This window comes from Aotus nancymaae, unplaced genomic scaffold (assembly GCF_030222135.1).
Source record: "Aotus nancymaae isolate 86718 unplaced genomic scaffold, 86718_ANA_hifiasm-v0.15.2.pri h1tg000036l, whole genome shotgun sequence".
Taxonomy (NCBI): domain Eukaryota; kingdom Metazoa; phylum Chordata; class Mammalia; order Primates; family Aotidae; genus Aotus; species Aotus nancymaae.
The window spans coordinates 45,086,399-45,108,437 of NW_026988450.1; the positions used below are offsets into that span (position 1 = coordinate 45,086,399).

Here is a 22,039-nt window from a genome sequence, read left to right on the forward strand (position 1 = left end):
CATTCTTCCAATCAAAAAGTAATACATGCACAATGTTAAAAATTCAGAAAAGGATGTAGAAGAAACTAAAGATCACCCAAATAAGTCAACCATTTAGATATAATTGTTGTTAATATTTTAATGTGTTTCCTTCCATTTTTCTCTATGTGTGTGTATGTGTGTGTTTCCAGCTGTCATTTAGATTCTGAAAGGTGACATAGTTTTAAAGGCTAAAAATGTTGATACTCAGTTTAGATTTAGGCAGGTTCCTCTGACCCCTATAAGACTAAGGGCCATTGTTATCTCTTTCTCATAAGTTCTGTAGTATAAGCTGATTTTCTTTTTCTTTCTCTTTTTTTTTTGAGACAGAGTTTTGCTGTCGTTGCCCAGCCTGGAGTGCAATGGCGTGATCTCGGCTCACTGCAACCTCTGCCTCCCAGGTTCAAGCGATTCTCCTGCCTCAGCCTCCCAAGTAGCTGGGATTACATGTGTGCACCACCACCCAGCTAATTTTTGTATTTTTAGTAGAGATGGGGTTTCTCCGTGTTGGTCAGGCTGGTCTCAAACTCCCGACCTCAGGTGATCCCCCCTCCCAAAGTGCTGGGATTATAGGTGTGATTTTCTTACCCAAAGTGGTTGCAGCGTAAAGGGTGATGATGGCTTTGGTTGCCTTTGTTCATGATACAGCAGGAGGGAGAATTCACATCTCTCCCAGATTTCTGACAGAGCAGAGGTGGCGCTCCTGCTTCATGTGTGAGGGCCCTGCGTCCTAGAAGAAGGGATGTGGGCCACTCCTAAAGCCTTGTCCAAGGAGGAAATGGTCTTTTCTGCATGTGAACTCTTCTCTCCACTCACACATTATTTCCACGTGCATTTTGCTTTCATATTTAAAAGTCCTTAGCAAGGTCTTATTATTCTGCTGTGCAGTGGATTTTTTTTCCCCACAGAATTGTATCCATTTACCTGTTGAGGAAAATAAGTGGGTCAGAGAGAGAGGTCCTGTCATGACAAACTTTCTCTCTAATTGGACAGCCATAAAACACCATCCCTATGGTGGGAGAAATAGCAAAGGTAAACTCTACCGTGGCAGCTCACACCTGTAATCTCAGCAGCCTAGGAGGCTGAGATGGGAAGATCGCTTGAGGCTGGGAGTTTGAGACTAGCCAGGGGAACGTAGCGAGACATTGTCTCCATCAAAAGTTTTTTAAGTTAGCCAGGCATGATGGCACACACCTGTGTTCTGCTACTGTGGAGGCTGAGGCAGGAGGATCCCTGGAGGCCAGCGGGTCAAGGAGGTCAAGCCTGCAGTGAGCTGTGATTGGGCCACTGCACTCCCACCCCGATGACAGAGCAAGACTCTGTCTCTTAAAAAAAAAGGAGAAAAGGAAACTATGCCAAAGAGTGGTAAACACTGCTCCAGAAAGTTGTGCCTTGTTTGAAAGTGATTTAAATATAGTGAAATGCAAAGGAGAGATCACTGGGCTAATGTAGTGTGCATTACTGAGAATTGAGAACTCCCGGAACAGTATGATATCGAGATTGATGAGTCTTGTGGGATCCAGTGAGCTGCGCTGAAAAACAGTAAAGCCCTCCTCATAAATCACACCCAGTGGATCCTCCTGTGTGTGTGAACAACCATGAGAGCTGCCCCCTGCATGGTCTACACTGCCAGCCAGGGAAGGGGAAACAGGAGCCACAGCCTCCCGCTCTCCTGACCCTGGAGGTCACCCCCTTCCTTCCTCCGCCCCAGCTCTACCTCGCCACCATTTTGCCTTTATTTCCTCTCCTATCAAAACAGAAAACACTTAAGTGTGTGGTTTCCTGGAATCACTAGTTTTTTTAAATCACTAGCTGCTTTATAGCTTTCTTTTCACTAATTTTGGAATGATCTTAGACTTTGGCAAGGTGGAGAAATGAGAGGGAGCAGTGCCCCAAATAGTGGCATTCCGAATGTGGCCTTTTGGGAGGTGGAAGGGGAAAGGCAAAGGTGAAACAGGACCACCCACCCGGGGTTCTTCCCACCACGCCAGTCTTTTTCTCCTGAAGAGGGTACTTTCTCTTCTGTAAAGATGGTATCCTCAAAATGTTTTTATGAATTACTATTGTAACTAAATATATGTCATCCCAACAGTTGGGCCATATATTGCGCTTTTAACCTTTTTTTTCTTTTTTTGTGGGGGATGGAGTCTCTCTCTGTCACCCACGTTGGAGTGCCTACTGCAACCTCCGCCTCCCAGGTTCAAGTGATTCTCCTGCCTCAGCCTCCCAAGTAGCTGGGACTACAGGCATGCATCACCACCCCCAGCTAGTTTTTTATATTTTTAGTAGAGACGGGGTTTCACCATGTTAGCCAGGATGGTCTCAGTCTCCTGATCTCATGATCCATGCACCTTGGCCTCCCAAAGTGCTGGGATTACAGGTGTGAGCCACTGCTCCTAGCCTTAACCCTTTTATACTTAAGGTGTTGCACTCAGCAGAGAGAGGGCGCCATTCAGTGAGGGCATGGGACCCCTAACGGGGAAAGCAGCCATGTGGAAAAGTCAGCTTTCTCTATTTAGATGTCACATTATGTTCTTTCAGCTTGGTGAGAGTTTTGGGCCAGACTGATGTGAACAAATTCCCCAGGTGTGGGGTTTATGTCATCTTTATCTTTGTCTTTTCCCCACTCCACCCTGATTAGAGTTGAGCTTTTCTGCCTCAAAAAGAGAGTATTGGCCCAGTTTAAATGGAAGCAGTTTTATCGCCTGGTCCTGGGAGGAAGGTGGCCAGGCGTCGGCTGGCACAGCAGTGCGCAGTTACTTCTCCTCTTCCGAGGAGTGCGTGGGGTGGGCCCTTGTGGGAGAGTGAGCCTTCCCTGCCTAAGGGCCCAGGACTGCACCCTGTCTCCCTGAGGCAGCCCGAGCTGCTCCTCGCCCCACCAGCTTCCTCGCCGCCTGCTATGCCACCTCTGCTAGTGCGTCCATCACAATAAGTTCCCACCTCTACTGCTCTCCAAGGTCAGCTCCAAATCAGCCAGTCCTTTCCCCATCCCCATCCTCTTCTCGTATCTTCTGCACAGAATCTGCCTTCTTCAGACTGTCCTCTTCCCTCTGACCATCCGTCCTGGATTTCCTCTCACTTTTCTGTTTTCAGTTCCCTTTGCTGGCTTTCCTTTCTACCCTCGTCCTCCTTACAAATCCTCATACTTGTGCTTTTGTTCCATTGTTCTTCCAGGCCCATAGCTCAGGCTTTCTCTCTTTTTAAATTTTATTTCTTTTGAGACAGGGTCTTGCTGTGTTGCCCAGGCTGGAGTGGCAGGATCACAGCTCACTGCAGCCTTGACCTCCCAGGCTCAAGCAGTCCTCCCACCTCAGCCTCCCAAGTAGCTGGGACTATAGGCACACACCGCAATGTCCAGCTAATTATATTTTAGTTTTTATAGAGATAGGGTTTCACCATGTTGCCCAGGCTGGTCTTGAACTGCTAGGCTCAAGCAGTTCTCCCACCTTGACCTTCAAAGTGCTGGGATTACAGGCATGGGCCAGAGTGTCCAGCCCAGACTGTCTATCTTAAGGGTAGATGCAGCTATTAGCCTGGGAAAGAGAGATTTAAAGTTGAACTGAGTAAAGGGACCTATTGCTGAGCTGTGCAGAGGAACCCCCAGTCCCTCTGGGGGTGAGGAGGTAGGAGGAGATAGGTGGTCTCACACTGGCAGGCTTAATACAGACTTGCACTGTGTCCAAGCCTCTGGCCTCAGCCCTAAACTAGGCGCCCTTTGAGTCTTGGTAGGAAAGCATTGTTAGCCTTCTGGAAGGGTGCTGTTGATTAGGACTCCCTCTAGTGGGCCAGAGATAATGGTGGGGGCAGTGGCTGGTGGTTAAAGGAGCCATGTGATCTTTGGGTTCCCACCACTGCTCACCATCTCCACAGCCCCACCCGGGTCCCCACACCTGGATGAGTTCAGGAGCCTCCCTGCTTCTGCCCTTGTCTTCTCATGCAGTTCTGTTCGTCCAGCAGAAGGTACTCGAATGGCTGTTCACAATAGTAAAGACCTGGAATCCACCTAGGTGCCCATCAGTGGTGGACTGGATAAAGCAAATGTGATACGTAGATATCATGGAATAATACACAGCCATAAAAAAGAAGGAGATCATGTCCTTTGTGGCAATATGGGTGCAGCTGGAGGCCATAACCCTAAGCAGGAATAGAAAACCAAATACCGCATATTCTCACTTAAAAGTGGGAGCTAAACATTGAGCACACATGGACACAAACATCAGAATAATAGACCCTGCTGACTTACTGGGGGAGGGGGGAGGAGTGGGGCATGGTGGGAAAAGGACTTGCTGGGCACTACGCTCACTCCCTGGGTCCGGTATACCCATGTAGCAATCCCACACCTGTACCCCCTGTATGTAAAATAAAAGCTGATTTTTTTTTTTTTTAAAGGAAGTCTTGCTCTGTTGCCCAGGCTTTAGTGCAGTCTCAGCTCACTGCAACCTCCGCCTCCCAGGTTCAAGCGATTCTCCCACCTCAGCCTCCCAAGTAGCTGGGGTTACAAGTGCACATCACCATGCCTGGCTAATTTTTTGGTATGTTTTAGTAGAGTTGCAGTTTCACCATGTTGGCCAGGCTGGTCTCGAATGCCTGACCTCAAGTGATTCACCTGCCTCAGCCTCCCAAAGTTCTGGGATTACAGTTGTGAGCCGCCACGCCCAGCCAAAGCTGAAAATTTTTTAAAAAAATATAAAGCAAACCATGTTAAACCCTCTGCTGTAGACCCTCTAGGATCCCCTCAGACTAAAAGCCTACCCTGACCTCAACTCAGCCCTTTCCCCTGATTCCTGGCCCTTCTTGTACCTTTCTCATGCCCAGGCCTCAGTCTGGGACCCTCCACACCCATGTAATCCCATAGCCGGCCCCCTCACTTCCTGCTAGCCACCTTCTCATGAGCTGTGCCCACACACACGGACAATGGCTTAGCTAAGACTCCTCAGCACAGAGGAGCAAATCATAGCCTAAAGCTAACTCAAAAGCACTGGTCTTCAGAAAACTTCAGGTTGGCCAGGCACAGTGGCTCATACCTATAATCCTGGCACTTTGGGAAGCTGAAGTGGGTGGATCGCTTGAGCTCAGGAGTTTGAGACCAACCAGGGTAACATGGCAACACCCGATCTCTACAAAAAAACACAAAAATTAGCTGGTCATGGTGCGGTGAGCCTGTAGTCCCAGCTACTTGGGAGGCTGAGGTAGGAGAATGGCTTGAGTCTGAGAGGTGGAGGTTGCCGTGAGCCAAGATCGTGCCACTGCACTCCAGCCTGGGCAACAGTCATGCCCGGTCTCAAAAAAACAAAACAAAACAAAACCAAAAAACTTAGGGTCATTATGAAGCCAATGAGTGAGTCCTGGCCATATTTTCTTAAAATGAAATACAATAGAAAAATATCCGAATAAGGATGCAAATTGTCTTATGAAGCTTTTATTTCTCTCTCTCTCTCTCTGTTTGTGTGTGTGTGTGTATGTGTGTGTGTGTACTGGATCACAGTGAAAATTGTGTTTCTTGCTATGGGGTCTTAATGAGTCTTAGATCAGAAAAGTTTGAGAAACACAGTTAGTCAGCCAGTCAGCATGCTTTTAAAAGGGGCCTCAGGCCAGCTTATGCCTGTAATTCCAGCACTTTGGGAGGCTGAGGTGGGTGGATCATTTGAGGTCAGCAGTTCGTGACCAGGCTGGCCAACATGGTGAAACTCTACCTCTACTACAAATACAAAAATTAGCTAGGTGTGGTGGCGGTTGTCTGTAGTCTCAGCTACTCAGGAGGCTGAGGCAGGAGAATCACTTGAACCCGGGAGGCGGAGGTTGCAGTGAGCTGAGATCACGCCACTACACTCCAGCCTGGTCAACAGAGCAAGACTCCGTCTCAAAAAAAAAAAAGGGTGGGGGGATCCTTAAGTCTAGTTGAATATTTAGGAATGTTCCATAATAAACTCAGGGAGTTCTGTCTGACATATGGGTAGATCATCATACTTATGTCCTGGGTTCAACACGCCATCATAGGAGTTCTTCAGGAAGGCCCAGCCAAAGATGAAATCATCCTTTTCATGTCTCTTCACTGCACAGGCTGAAGTAACAACATGTAACTGCCACCTACCTTCTTAATCACAGTCTAGACTTCAGGAGTACAGAGAAAAAGCCTTCTGTGTTCCTCCACTGAAATGATGCTTTCTCACATGTGACATATTTTGTGGGGCAGCGCTTTGAAGATTCAAGCCAACCACTCTTAAACCTTGTTTGATTTGGGCTAGGGGAAAAGACAGCCCCAAACTCTCTAAAAACACATTCAGGAGACTTTCTGTTGATTTTTCTGTTTTGCTGAAGTGGTTCTAACTCCAGGCATCCAGGCATTGTTTAGAGCCATCCACACTTTCGATGATGGCAGTGACCACCGTGTCTGCCAATAAGCAGGGGGATCAAGGGCCTTCTTGGCCCCTTCTTGCCTTTTTTTAAATTTTTTTGAGACGGAGTCTCACTCTGTTTCCCAGGCTCGAGTGCAGTGGTGCCATCTTGGCTCACTGTAACCTCCACCTCCCAGGCTCAAGTGATTCTCCTGCCTCAGCCTCCTAAATAGCTGGGACAACTGGTGTATGCCACCATGCCTGGCTAAATTTTGTATTATTGGCAGAGATGGGGTTTTACCATCTTGGTCATGCTGGTCTTGAATTCCTGACTCCTGATTTCAAGTGATCCGCCCACTTCAGCCTCCCAAAATCCTGGATTATAGGAGTGAACCACCACGCCCTGCCCCTTCTTGCCTTTTTAGAAAACATCTGTGTGAGTACACCAATCCTGGAGTGTCCAGATGTCATCTTGAGCAAGGAATGCATAAAATTGACTTGTCTGAAATCAGCGTTCTTATGCTGCCTGGGATCTCATGTCATCCTCACCTCACTATGTCAACCTTAACTAACCTGTTCTTACCTCCAAGCCCTGAACCTTTAAAAGGCCTGATTTTGATATAGAACACAAGAGCTTTTTTAATTCTTTAAAGGTGAAAATATGAAGTGTGTGGCATTTTAAAAAAATTATTTTATTTAGCCCAATTTTTTACAGATTAAGAGAGGCTAAAGGGTTTATATTGTCACCAAAAACAAGGGATATTTAATCTGGAAATTCTTAGAAGGCTGGGAAGGAATGTGATTGATGCCTTCGAATTATTGAAAGGCTTCCTTGGGAGGGTCAAACACCCTGTGTGGCAGCCACCTAGCCTCTTAATCACAGTCTAGACTTCAGGAGTACAGTGAAAAAGCCTTCTGTGTTCCTTCACTGAAATGATGCTTTCTCACATGTGACATGCTAGGGTAGTGTTAGGACCCAGGGTAGGAGGTATAAGAGGTAGATACCAGCCTGAGACAAGGAAAAGCTTTCTAACCGCTAAAGAGTTTGACCAGAAAAATAAACCACCTTGCAAAGGTAGAAGGTTCCCTATGCCTGAGAGGGTTCCAGCAGAGGTGACGTGATCACCCACCCCGATGGCAGTGAAGGTGCTGAGTTAGGTGATGCTGGGTGCCCCTAGCTATTAAAATGTGTGAGTCAAGATTTTGGTCTGGGCAGAAGGAAGAGGTGAAAAAACTTGATTACTTCCGAAGTAAATGCAGTTAGCTTGAATAGTGTTATTTTGTGGGGTACCTGCTACCAGTGTTTGGGGCAGTAATCTTGTGATGAGTTGAACTTTTTAATTCCATCATGCATATTTTGGATAATGTGTATGCTCTGGTAAGATGGATTAATATTTAACCTCTGTTCTCTAATTAGGGTCATTGGTTTCCTGGAGGCTATTGTTTGCATAAAATTTGGACAAGATCTCTTCTCTAAGACCCAAATACTCTATGTTGTGCTTTGGCTTCTTTGTGTGGTAAGTCATTGCATTTTAACCAAAGGCATTAGCTAAACTCTCATAGTGTCACTTTAAACGGAGAGGGAAAAAACCCTCTTTTGCATCAAGTTTCCTTACAAAATCATAGAAAGGTGTTCTACTTGTAATTGTCTGAGACCGGGCACCAGCCTTAAGTTCAAGAATAAAACACAGACAGCTACACAGTATCTGAAATGGGTCACCTTGGCAGGTTCCAGTCAGACGCCTTCGTCAGGTACACAAGTGCATTTACTTCACTCACGGGGATTTGTCTACACAGGCGACGCATTTAGGGACTGCCATGAAGGGACAGGGACCATCACAGTGCACTTTCCTTTCTCATCACCCTCATGTGCCATATACATTTAACATACATATCATAGCACATGAATTTATGTATACAAGGACATATTGTTCATAGGCAATAAAATATGTTTTGGAAGATAATTCGGTCATGCCGCTTCTGCCCTCCAGGCCCACTTTACAACCCAAGCCTGGATATAACCTTCCACTCTGAAGCGCAGAGCCTGGAGGGCCGCCCGCCTAAGCGTTGGTTCTTTGGCTCTGGGCCTCTTCCCTCGCCTTTCCAATGAAGTAAGATATTACCCACTTACACATTTTATGACTGCCATTCTTCATTTAAATATTTGAAGTTACTATTTTGAAGAAAGGTTCTTATTTTATATTTAAGCTTAAGATTTTTCACTTAGTCTAGACAATTTATTGGGCTTTTTAAATAATCATAGACAATTTCAAACATGTTCAAGTAGAGAGAGTAGATAACCCCTCACGTACCCACCATCATCGGTTATCAACTCATGGCCAATTGTGTTTCCCTTTATGCTGCACTCACTGCCCCAACCCTGAATTATTTTGAAACAGATCACCTTTATTTAATACCTTAGGATGGATCACTAAAAGAAGCTCAGGATGCTTTTTAGATTTAATGCAGCCACCCTACCATTATCGTATCTGAAAAAAGAATTAATAATTCCTTAATATCATCAAATACCTAATCAGCATTCAAATTACCTTTTCTTAAAGCTCCTATTTATTTAACAATGTATTTGAGTCCACAGTCACCCATTGTGATTGGTCAGCATGCCTTTTAAGTCTTAATCCACAGGTTTTCCTTCTATCGCTCACCCTTTTCCCTCGTAATTTATCGGTTGAAGAAAGCAGCTCTTTTGTCCTATAGATTTTCCCAGAGTCTGGATTTTACTGATTTTCATCCTATCTTGTAATTTAACATATTTCTTTGTCCTCTGTATTTTCTGTAAATTGGTAATTGGATCTAGAGGCTTAATCACATTTAGGTCTGATTTTTTCTTTTCTCTTTTTTGGCAAGACTAACCTTTGTATTTTTAACGAGTCTTTTATCACCTTTAATGGTATCTATTTTTAGGGTTACTTTTTAGAAATCGTAACTGTGCCAAGGCACAGGGAGCCTGTTCTATCCTGTTTCATCTTGAACAATAAAAGGGAATAATGATCTCCTTTGTATTTAAGCGACAGAATTAATGCCCAAATATATTTTTTCATGTCAGTGAGACTAGATGTAAGGAACCGTTAGGGAAATGTGTTAGACATGCCTAGGGATTCTCCCTGTGCCCTTCTCGGATGTGTCTCTGGCCTGTGCCCCTCAAGTCTGAATTGTAATAGGACCTGACTGCAGGGGCAGAGGTGGGTGCTCTCTTCACTGGGTACCAGAGAACCATGGGCCCACAGGGAGGGTGAGACAGGCAGGACTCCCAGGACAAGACAGACCGCCCTCCTCACCACAGCAAGTCACAGGCCTCCCAGCTGCCTCCTCGCCACTGCCCCCCTGGCAGCAGTAGCCAGAAAGATCTTCTCGAGCCACCTATCCAAGAAGCCCTCTCTGGTCACTGTCTTAGTCCATTTTCAGTTGCTACAACAGAATACCATGGGCTTGGTAATTTATAGAGAAATTAAATCACAGTACTTTATTTGGTTCATGGTTCTGAAGGCTGGGAAGGCCAAAAGCATGGTGCCAGTATCTGGCAAGGGCCACCCCATGATGATGGAAGAGCAGAAGGTGGAAGTGAGCATGCAAGACAGCAGGAGGTGGGCCAGACCTACCCTTCTTATCAGGAGCCCACTCCCATGATCACTAACACGCTCCTGTGATAACAACCCCACTCCTGCAATGCTGGCATCAATCCATTTATGGGGTGCACGCCTCATGAACCAATCATGTCTTAAAGGCCCCACCTCCCAATACCATTACATTGACAGTTAAGTTTCAACGTGAGTTTTGGCAGGGACATTCAAGCCATAGCATTCCACCCCGACCCCTGCTTCTCAACATACAAAATACATTCATTTCATCCCAGTAGTCCCAAAAGTCTTAACTTGACCCAGCATCAACTCAAAAGTTCAAAGTTCAGAGTCTCATCTAAATCAGATATGAGTGAGTGTCAAGGCACAATTCATCCTGGGGTGAATTAACATCACATGGACACCACCAAGGTTTCTGGCCTGTACCTTCCAGAGTGGTAGCCCAAGCCACAGCAACGTCCACTTGAGCCACAGCCAAGAACTATGCCAGCCGTGAGCCTGTGAAATCAAACCTGTCGTCTACTTCCACAATACAATAGTGGGATAGTCATAGGATAGATATTCCAAATCCAAAAAGGAGAAATGGCCAAGAAGAAACGGATAAGCGGTCCCAAGTAAGTCTAGAACCCAACAGGGAAACATTAAATCTTAAAGCTGGAGAATAATCTCCTTTGACTTCATGGTCTACATCCTGGCCTCGGGCAGGAGTTGGGCCCCAAGCCCGGCAACTCCACCCTTATGGCTATGCCGGGTTCAGCCAGTGCTTCAGCCTGGAGTTGCACACTGGCGGCCCTGCAGTTCTGTGGTGTTGGGGTTACCCTGCTCCCACTGCCCCTCTTTGGTGGCTCCAGCCCCACATTTCTCCTTTGCATTGCCCCGCTTACTAGTGGCTCTCTGCAGTGACACTGCCCCCGTGGCAGGTTTTTGTCTAGTCTTCTAGGCAGTTCACCACATCCTTTGAAATCTAGGTGGAGGAGGCCATGGCCTCCACAGCTCTTGCATTCTGCATACCTGCAGAATTAACGCCACATGGACACCACCACAGTTTGTAGCTTATACCTTCTAGAGTGGTAGCCCAGGCCACACCACGGCCCACTTGAGCCACAGCTAAAAGGCAGCCAAGGAGCACTCTGCTAAAATATGGTAGTAGAGCCCCTAGGTAGCCCTGGTCAGTGAGCCCATGGAGGGCTCCCCACACCTGTAACCCAAAGTTATTCTGCCCTCTTAGAGCTCTGGGTCTGTGATGGAAGGGGCAGCCTTGAAGATCTCAGATATGCTTTTGCTTTCAGGGGTCTTCTTCCCATTTTCTTGATGAATGGCCCCTGGTTTCTTTCTTTCCATGGTAATCTCTTTAACAGTCATGTGGCCTCACCCTTAGTGATTGGAATTTGCTTTTTTCTCTTTGTATGGCTAGGCTTTGAATTTTCCAGGTTATTCCACTCTGCTTCCCTTTTAATTATAAATTCTGTCTTTAAGTCATTTTTTTCCTCTCACATTTCATTGTATGCAGTCAGAAGTAGCCACACAGTAGCCTGTATGCTTTGCTGTGTGGCTTTCTTCCACCAGATATCCTAGTTCATTGCTCTTAGGTTGCACATTCCAGAAAGCCTTCAGGCATGGGCACAATTCAGCCAAGTTCTTTGCTACTGTATGACAAGGATGTCCTTTACTCCACTTTCCAGTCTTCGCTCCTCATTTCCATCTGAGACCTCATCAGAATGGCCTTGACCGTTCATGTTGCTACCAGCATTCTGGTCATGAACATTTAAGTAATCTCTAAGAAGACTGAGGCTTTCTCTCTTTTCTTCTGAGCTCTCACGTGGATTGCCCTTAATGCTCCATTTTAGCAATACAGGCTTTTCCTAGCCTGCTCCTCCAAATTATCTCAGCCCCTACCCATTAGCAGTACATGGTGAAGAGAACACTCAGCCAGTTCCAAATCTGCTGCCACATTTTCAAGTATTTGTTATAGTAGCCATCCCACTTTTGGGTACCAATTTTCTAAGCACTTTCATGAATTGCACATTTGATCTTTACACTTTGAGGGAAGGTATTTTATGATCCCTCTTTTATAGATGGGGAAAAGAGGTACAAAGAAGTTCACCAACTTGCCCAAGGTCACATAGGTGGGTAAGTGGCAGAACCAGGACTCAAACCCAGACATTCTCTCTAGGGAGCTGCTCTTCATCACTGCCCTCCAAGGATCTCTGAGTTCAGATGGCAATTAGACATGCAAACTAATTATGTTCATATGTGATAAATACTATAAAAGATGTATGTGCATAAGCCTAAAGCATTCTTAGAGCAGCAGACATGCTGGGGGTTGGGGAAGGCTCCTTGGTGATATTTGAGCAGGATTTTTAAGGGTTGCAGTGAACAGCTGGCTGTCCCCCAACCCCCCAGGCCCCAGTTAAAAATCTGGAGGCTGCTTCCTGTCCTCCAACACTCTTTGAATCAGCAAGTCACTGAGCTCTGTTAATTGGACCGTGTAGCTCAACTCCACCCCCTCTCCATTCCCACTGCCTCTGCAGCTGTCAGGACACCCATTTTCTTACCATTCTGCCCTCCAAATCCATTCTCCATGCTACTGTCAAGATGATCTTCCAAAATTCAGAACTCAATCTCTTTCCCCTGCTAAGAATCATTCTCTCTGGTTGGAGGCTTGAGAGGGCACAGTAACAAAATATTTTTCCCCACCTGAGTTAAAAAATAAGTAAGAGATAAGTAAGGTAGAGGAAAGATAGGGGATCAGAGTAGCATCTTCATTACTGAGAATTCACCTTTTTTAGGAAATGCCAGCTTCCTTAGAGTCACCAGTCAAGGTGTGACTCCTCCCTAGGGAAGCAGTGAGTGGTGGAAGGAAGCAGTGAAGCTTCCTCCACATAGGAAGAAACTTCAAGAAGGAAGAAGGCTCCCTACCATGAAACCTCCCAGATGAATTACAAAATCTGTCTTCGTAATGGGAGCACTCCATCACATCTGGCCCCTTGTACTCTATTCTCAGGCTGCACCTGTCTGCTTGTAGTTCCCTAAAGAAGTCATCCTGCCAGACTTCTTTTGCCCTTCCCATGATGTTTTGCTGCCTGATCTGAAAGACTTTCCCTGCCTTATCTACCTGGTAAAACTGATACCCCAAAACCAACTTCTGTGTATGCCTTCCATGAAATATGCTCTGACCTCCAAGGCAAGCAGATAGCTCCCTCCTCAGGACCAGTCACACTTTGTACGTAACTCTCAGTTCTAACCCCAGTGCAGTGAAATTGGTTTTGCTCCTATCTGTTTCCTCCACATGGCACTTCTTGCTCACAAAGAATAAGTCGAAGTCATCTTTTTGTCCCCACTGTCTCAAGCACAGTGCCTAGTGCATAGGAGGCACTCAGTAGCTTCTTGGGGAACACAGGAATGAGTTCAAGAGACAAAGACTAGCGACATGCAGGTGCCTGGGGGACACACATACAAAGACAGGACCCTGTGAGAGTGCCCAGTGGCTCAGGAAGGTGATGACCTGTTTGAGGAGTGACAGTGAAGACAGCGAGTTGGATGAAGAGTAGGACACGGTCTCCTGCTTAGGAAGGTTCGTGCGGCTGTAGTTGGAGTCCTGGCGATTTTTAAGCGGGAAAACAATGTGGTCTGATTTGTGTCTTATGGAGAAACACCATGGAGGCTGGGAGAGTCTAGAGGGAAGATGGGTTGGGTCCAGGAGGTGCAGTCAGAGGTGCTGCCAGGCCTAGCTGACAAGTAACTGAGGCGGAACCACGGCAGAGGCATTGAAGATGCAGAGAAAGGGCTGGATCTGAGAGTTGTTTAAGGAATCAGCTTAACAGGATGCCATTCCTCTTGTGATCACTGGGAGGGGACTTGAGTGCCACTCCAAAGGTTCTAATTGGTGCCACTGTGTGGCCACCGTTGCTAGTGAAAAATTGGGGGATATAAGAGAAGCCCATTGAAAGGAGGAGGTGAATTTGCTTCAGGGGGTTTGGGTTTGAGGAACCTTTAGAATTTACAGGTGGACGTGTCCTGTTTTATGGGAAATTCTAATCTTCAGTAACACTGGAAAGATTTGGTCATTGGGAGATAAAAGACTTGGGAGGAGCCCATGTGGAGGGCGCTCTTGGAGTCCTGGGATTAGGTTAAGAGCTCGAGCTCGGGGAACATGTCCTGGGAAAGGAGCTGACTGAGGCTGGGATTCTTTAATAAGAGGTCAGGCCGGGGACGATGAGCAGGATTTTGAAGACAGGCAGAATCTCTGATTAGACTTACCAGGGATGAGACATCAGAGAGGGATCTGGCCTGAAAAGTAGCCCCGACTGGATGATTAGGGGTCTCTACTGCCTCCCACATTTACATTCAAAGAAGAACAGAAACAAGGTCTTGGCACTTTTTTATATTCCTGACCTTCATTATAAAGAGCAAGATTGATCTCAGACCCAGGAGTAGAGGCGAACATTATTCAATAAGAGAGCTTCAAGTTACACTGTGCCTGTGCACCACTCAGACAAGCAAAGCCCCTAATTACTCCCCTGGCCTGGTAAGAGAGCGCACACAGAGCTTGAGATTAATGCGGAAGCAAAGATCCCGGGTGCTGGTTAATAAGCTTCTCCAGAAGCGCGGCTGTCTGCTCGGCGGTCATTAATTTGAATGCTCATTACCATAATGTGGAAGCCAAGCTGGGGTCTGCGCCCTCATTACCGCCAGCCCCGTGGTCCTGGACAGCCTGGTTCTCATCCCACGTCGATTTTTCTTGCTCCCCCGCCCTTTCTTTAAACAAAGTGTGCAACTGCTATTTTAAATTTGAGCCTTGGCATTTTCAGTGAGTACGTGCCTAGATTTCCACAGGTGTGATTGCAAACCTGTAAATTACCAGCTTCTGTCTGCTGGAACAAGTGTAAAATGGGCCTCTTTGTACGCAGGTGAAGTAGATTTGGCAATCACAGCAGACCCTTTGTGTGGCGATTGTGATAATAAGCACCTGTTGCTCCCCACCTGCCTGCTGTTTGCTGCTGGAGGGAGCGGCAGCTGCCACTGCAGTCCGGTAGGGCCTTGGGCTGGGGAAGGGAAGAGCCCCGCGTGGCTGCCCTCTGGTGGTCAGAGTTTGCAATGACGGTCTAGTGGAGGGACCCGCCTTCCCACAGCCCTCTGGTTTGGGGAGGTGGAACCTAACCCCCCAGTCCCCTGTGTGAAACCCAGGTTGGCCTGTTTTGCTCTTTGTAATGGGCCTAACGCACACACAGGCTTACGTTCTGCAAATCATTTCTAATCCTTCCCACTCTTTCCATGGCATGGAAATGGCACACTTAACGTTGGTATATATAAGAAATCTGGGCAAGCATTAGAGTGTGTTAAAGGTTGGAAGTCATTTTCACTTTGCAGTTTTAATGGATTCATTCATGGCCTAATTTTTAAAAATCCTTAACCTGTAGATACATGCCAGTTTGCACATGGGTTTAATATGAAATGAACCAGTGGCACTCCTTGTGCTCTCATTCTCTCTCCACCCTGCCACTGTTCCTGCCCCCATGTGACTGGCATGGAATGGGAAGGCCAGCCGGAGTGTTGGTCTCCATTCTTTTTTGGAACTAAGATGGCGCTGTGTATCCAGCAGCCACCAGGAAATGTCGCCGATAAAGGAACTGGGCCAAAGCTAGACTGCAAGCTGCCGTGATGGAATTCACAGCCCTGCCTTCCCGCCCTACCTCTGCTCCACCACTGGACTCTGCCTGTGCAGAGTGGAAGCTGCTGCTGTTGGCTGTTCCCATGATGCTTTTCTTTCTCAGAGGATGGATATATGGATGGAGAAATAAAGCTATATAGGCATAAAGCCAATATTTGTTTATATCAATAGCCATCCCTTAAACTCAGATCTGGGGGTTTCAAGAGGCCTGAGTTCTGGCTCCAATGTTCACCTCTCTGAGCTTTCATTCTTCTTCTGGAAAATGAGGGGCAATGAATTTAAGGATCTCTGAGGTGACCCTTTCGGATCTAAAGTTCTGATTCTTAGAACTAAAATTGTTTCCTTGAGAAGGTCCCACCATGGCTGGTGCAAGATGATAGGTGTCCAGGGAGATGACAGGTTCCCAGGTGTCCACAGGAAATGCAGGGGAGAGATGGAGGCTCGACAGCCGTGATGACTTGGTGTGAATGGGTTTCTAGAGTGAGGAATTCGGAAGGAACAGACAGTTGCCTTGCTTTGTTCCAGTTGCTTTGCTTGCAGTGGGGAAGGTGAGGCCGGGGAGATTCATAGCCTCACTCTCCCCACTGGCCCTCCCTCCCTCTCACCTTTGGTATGCAGTCTAAGCAGCCAGAGACTTTTCCCAACCTTCGATTTTTTGACATGTTTTGAAACTTTGGATTCTGGTCTCTGCTTTTCTTTCCTTAAATTAGGGTCTAATTTGGGGCATGGTGCAGGGTCAGTGGGTGGGACAAGTGTGGAGTAGAGGTTGTCCCTGCCTCTGGGCACCCACAGGCCACACCCTTCTCATTCCACTCAGGGCCTTACAGAGCATCTTTATTTTCTCGTTGTTTTCCTATCTGTATAACCAAGAAAACAGGGAAAAGCAAGGCAGCCCTGTCCTGCCGAGCTCCCCACCCTCTACCCCGGGAGTGTTCATCACTGGGCCCTCAGGTGCCATGGTGACCTCTTCCCCCTAGAATCCTCTTAGCACTCTCCTGGGATGGGGGAAGCTGGGAGAGGATGGGCCCTGAAAATCAGAAGTAGAACATAGAATCCTCTATGTCTTCTTGAGCAGAACCCGCAAAGCTCTCAGGAAAATGCATCCCACTATATCCCACATCTGAAAATGGTCTTGCTTTCTGATACTAGAGTCACAAATAGTAACTGTGGTCTCATCATAACCCTTGTTGTCAGAAGCTTTGGATGTGCACCCTCCCCTTGGGGTCCGATCTCTGCCACGTCCAGCCGTTTTGTAACTGGCGTCCAGACGGCAGAAATGCATTGAGCCATCCTGCATGAATTCCCATTGAAACCCTGAAGTTCTGGGTAATTGAATTTTCTTGTGCAACATCATTTGTTTTTCTCTTCCAGGCTTTCACCACTTTCCTCTGTCTGTATGGCATGGTTTGGTATGCAGAACACTGTGGTCAACGAGAAAAGGTATGGAAGGAGAGGCAGGGATGGCCTTTATTTATCAGCCCGGGCTCAGCAGGTTAGCTCAGAGTACATGCCTGTAAGGATATGGCGAGACGAGCACTGAGATCGGGCCTCCAGGCCTGCCACTGCAGAAACCTGAGCGTGTGCAAGTCATTCCTAGCAGTTGCTGGCCCTGCTTAGGACTGCTGTCTTCAGTAGGTCAGTATTTTTATCTGTCCAGGGAAATGACAGGTTCCCAGGTGTCCACAGGAAATGCAGGGGAGAGATGGAGGCTCGACAGCCGGGATGGCTTGGTGTGAATGGGTCTTGTAAGGGGTTTAACAATTATGTTTGTTTGGAGAAAAAAAAAAAAGTGGTGGGAAAGCCCTGGACTAGCTTTGGAAGCTGGGTTTTCTCCCCAGCTCTTGAACTGTGTGGCAGCCTCTACCTGTGTTCCAGCCTGTGGCGCCCTTAGGCAAACGCTTGCCCTGACCTTCATTTAGTAGATATGAGGATGAAATAGAAAATAGACATGAACGGCTTTGAAACATGATGGTAGTCTGGTAGACGGTAATTTTTTTTTAAGTAAAAATAACACTTTCATCCTTCATTTACACCTTCAGTCTAAAGAATTAAAGGCATGTTATGGAAGGTATATTCCACGTCACCCTGGAGAGGAAAGCAGCTTGATTTTATAGCTGAGAAATAAGCACAGGGGGATTCTGCCACTCACTAGTGATGATCGCAGCCTGGCAGAGGCAGGGACGCAGCGTGCTCGCCTTTTTCCCCTGCCGCTCCTCCGGGGGAGGTCCTGAAGCTCCTCACTAAGCCTGTCTCTCTCCCTAGACCTACTCAGAGTGTGAAGATGGCACCTACAGTCCAGACATCTCCTGGCATCACAGGAAAGGTACAAAAGGTATCTTGTTCTTGTTCATTGTTTAAAATTTTACTGGGTCCTTGAGATGTAGAATTATTACTTATTCTCTGAGTGGAGATGATATAAGCCTTGAAGGGTCTCAGGCCTACCCATCGAATGTCTCCTGTCACTTATTAAGAAACACATATTGGCCAGGCACAGTGGCTCAAGCCTGTAATCCTAGCACTTGGGAGGCCAAGGTGAGAGGATCACTTGAGGTCAGGAGTTCGAGACCAGCCTGGCCAACATGGTGAAACCCCATCTCTACTAAAAATACAAAAATTAGCCAGGTGTGGTGGGTGCCTGTAATCCCAGCTACTCAAGAGTCTGAGCCAGGAGAATTGCTTGAACCTTAGAAGCAGAGGTTGCAGTTAGCTGAGATTGTACCACTGCACTCCAGCCTGGGCAGCAGAGTGAGACTCCGTCTCAAAAAAAAACGAAAAGAAAAAGAAAAAGAAACATGCAAAGTGCTCACAGGATCTACCTGAAAAACTTGGTTTCTAACAAGAGGCTTCATGTAGCTCTGCCCTTTGTGAGGCAGAAAACATAACAAGCCCCACACTGTTTCCAGCACCCTGATGGGAACGTTCTTCCTCTTGGCTTTCACCATAAGTGAAGAGGAAGAATTATATTTCGGGCCAGGCACAGTGCCTCACACCTGTAACCCCAGCACTTTGGGAGGCCATGGCAGGATCAGTTGAGACCAGGTGTTTGAGACCAGCGTGGGCAACACAGCAAGACCTATCTCTACAAAAAGCCTAAAAAATTAGCCAGGTGTGGTGGCACATGCCTATAGTTAGAGCTACTCAGGAGTCAGAGATAGGAGGGTCACTTGAGCCCAGGAGTTTGAGGCTGCAGTGAGCTACGATTGCACCACTGTACTCCTACCTGGAAGACAGCAAGACCCTGTCTCTTAAAAAAAAAAAAAAAAAAAGAATTGTTTATCAGGAGGAAAAGCCTTTCAAAAGAGGGGGATGGTTTTAATGGCATTTATTCAAGAGGCAGGGCAGTGTAAGCAATTTCAGTGCAGTTAAGGGGCCTCCACTGGCCTCTAAGGATCACTTTGGGAAGATTTGGGGCCTCCTGGTTATTTCAAACAATGAGACTTGTAGAATAATGACATTGAGGTGACTTCATTGGACAGTAATTCCTTGTCAATTCTCGTAAGCTGATTGGGAAGCTTGGCTGAGGAAAGAAAATTACATATACTAAAGACTGAAATTGAGCTCATGGAATTGCTCAGAGAAACAGGCCGACAGAAAAAAGCGCTCTGCTGCAGTCATTCTCCTAAGTTCTTTTGGCATCAGGCTCATCAAAGATCTCCCTGGGGAGACACTAGCATACACTCTGCTGAGTTGCTGGCCTCCCTGTTGGGGAAAGTTTCTCCTGAACCAAGGAGCTGATAAGTGAGCGAGCCGTTGTGTAATCTGATAGAGATGGGCAGAAGAACTCCCCAGATATTTTATTTAGAACCATCCCCTTACACACAACCTTGGCACTTACAGATTCTCCCCTGAAAAGAATTAAGCAATAGCAGAGATGTATTTACTAAATGCAATAATGAAAAAAAAAAAAAGAAAAAGAACAAAAATCAGAAGTCCTCCAAAGGGGGAACCTCTTAGTCTAAGCCAAATTCTACTTACAGTGGAGACAGTAACTCTGGCAACTTTTTTTTGTTGTTGGCTGTCTTTGGTAGAGATTTCCTACTGGGCTGGATCAGAGCCCTGGGGCAGAGAACCCTTTGGCTTGGCTGCTAAGCCAGGCAGGGGCTGAACACAGGCTCAGCTGGACAGCAGAGGCTGCCCAGTGCCCTCTATTGTGGGCAGCAGGGACCTGGTTACTTGTAAAGATGTTCTCCAGAGCAAGTGGTAGAGGGCATGAAATAGCTCTGATTTTATAGTATCAAGAATGTTTCCCAATGTGGAGTTTAGAAAGTGGTGTGGAGCAGGTGACGGGAGGGAACCCTTGGTTGCAAGGGTAGGATGGGCACCGCATGGTGTGTGTTCTATTGTCTCTTGTTTGGGCTTCTGTTTCACTTGTGCTCTCACTCTGGTCCTCACCATCATGACCATGTTCATCATACATAGGGCAGATGTACAGACGCTTCAGGAACCACCCAGACTTTGGGAGGCTGTTGCCTTGAACCCCGTGCGGTGGCTTGGGCTCCTTCAGTACTAGTTCTGACTTTGAGCGCCTCGCCTTCATTTATGAATGAGGCCACTAGGGGGAGCGCACGTATCAGGGAAAAACCTGTTCCCCTGCAAGCCTAGGGCGGTCTGGAAAGAGACAGCCACCAACCTCTGGATCCCAGGCTGACGGTGAGCTCTGATTCCTTTGGCCAGGTTCTGAAGACAGCCCACCCAAGCATGCAGGCAACAACGAAAGCCATTCTTCCAGGAGAAGGAATCGGCATTCCAAGTCAAAAGTCACCAACGGCGTTGGAAAGAAATGAAAGACCCTGGTTAATCAAAGATGTTCCAGAGTGCCTAGAACTGAGAGGGAAACGGAACTCATCTGGACCTCCCTGTGAGGAGGTCAAGGCGCACAGGGCAAGCAGGAAGAGGCGAGGGCATTTGGGGGTCATTATTTGAGATCGTTAAGTCTTGTTTCCCACAGACCTGGCCGCGTCAGGCAGATCATCGCCTGGGGGCCTTCGCCAACGTGGGGTCTGTTCTCACTTCAGCACTTGGCACGCGGTCACCGGTGGCAGTGCGGTGTGCTGGAGGGAAGCGGTAGCTGTTCACTTACAGTTGCCAGGAGCAGCTCCGCACTTGCTGTATGGTGGATGCAGCGTCAACATCTTCCTTCAGACAAGGCATTAACCCCACGGTTAATGGACTGATCACCAGTTTTTATTTTATTTTTATGAATCTACCATCCCATTGATTGATTTAAGTTCAGGCCACTTTTCTGTCTTTTATTTTGTTACTGTCGTATTTGTTTTTAAGTTAGGATGCTTTTTAACAGCCTTTAAAAGCCGCTGCTGAAATTGACACTGGGGGAAGGGTTCCCCTTCCTGCTAGAGTGAAGAAGGGAGAGAGGTATTGCATTTCTGTTAGGTAACCTCAATCTCCTTTAAGACCTTCCACCACGTGGCGAGTGTACACCGGTCAGGAGAGGGTAGCTGCCTGCCTAGGAGTCTTGCTTCCAATTATTCCCTTCCCAGCGTGATTCATCCAGACTTAACCCTCCGTGCACAAAAGCAAACCTGCTAGAGAGGCAGTGGACACCACAGCTTCTCCCCAGCCAGGTGCCTTTTACATCGGGTTTGTTCTCTTTCCATGGTGTGTTGCCGACATTGTCACTGAGTCCCATGTGAGGTGCTGGTGAGTATTACCCTTCATCCGTGCCATGCTCTAGAACCTTGACCCTGATAGTTCACCACCTCTGATGGATCCCTGTTTTAAATAAAATGATTCACATTAAAGCCTGTCAAAGGTCTGTCTGTAAAATGTTCATTTTTCTTGCATCTTATTAGTATCTCCCATTGTCTATAAGCAGTCAGTGTGTTTTTTGAGTGACTTTAGGATACTATGTATGTGTTTTAGATAAAAGGAAAAAGAAAAGATACGTATTTTAAAGGGCTTACGGCCATATATGTCCTGCTTCTTAGACTTCCCAAGTGACCAACAGGAAATGAACAATATAGTCATTGTTTATGGTTTCCAAGTTGGATTTTTTTTTTCCTCTAACAAGAGGCCAGTATTCAGTTGATTAGCTTATAGATATCAACTCACTGAAAGTAATCCTTTTGTTCCCTCATTTCACAGAGCACAAAGGTTCGTTCCAATGTCTCTTCTTCCTTTAAGGAAATCTTTAACCATAGAAGTGTCATGTTTTTCTTCTTCTGCAAAACAGTTCCAAGGGGAATGGGTTGAATGAATCCTGCACAGCCAGGGTCACATCCTGTGCTCGGCGGGCTCAGGGCTCAATAGTAGGTTCTGCGGGAGTGGAGAAGCGTCCGTCGTGGCTCTGCTCACTTGGCAAGTGAGGGGTTTGTCCGTGATGGGCTCAGCTCTGAGCTCTCAAATGTCATCCAGCCAGCATCCGCCTGCTTCCTACAAAAGGATGGAAGAGAAGCAAAGTG

The 22,039-nt window shown here is 46.9% G+C and overlaps 1 protein-coding gene across 2 annotated transcripts in view; it reads left to right on the forward strand.

The window, feature by feature from the left end:
* The window catches only part of PTDSS1 (phosphatidylserine synthase 1), a 69,790-nt gene extending 48,397 nt beyond the window's left edge, over positions 1–21,393 (forward strand). The window contains exons 10-13 of one of the 2 annotated variants that reach the window (XM_012467965.2): positions 7,771–7,870; positions 16,992–17,060; positions 17,883–17,952; positions 20,295–21,393. In XM_012467965.2, the coding sequence (XP_012323388.1) occupies positions 7,771–7,870; positions 16,992–17,060; positions 17,883–17,952; positions 20,295–20,404 (349 nt within the window). In that variant the 3' untranslated portion in view covers positions 20,405–21,393. The remainder of the gene's footprint in view (positions 1–7,770; positions 7,871–16,991; positions 17,061–17,882; positions 17,953–20,294) is intronic. The other variant, XM_012467966.2, reaches the window with a different exon arrangement.
* The last annotated feature ends 646 nt before the right edge of the window (positions 21,394–22,039 follow it).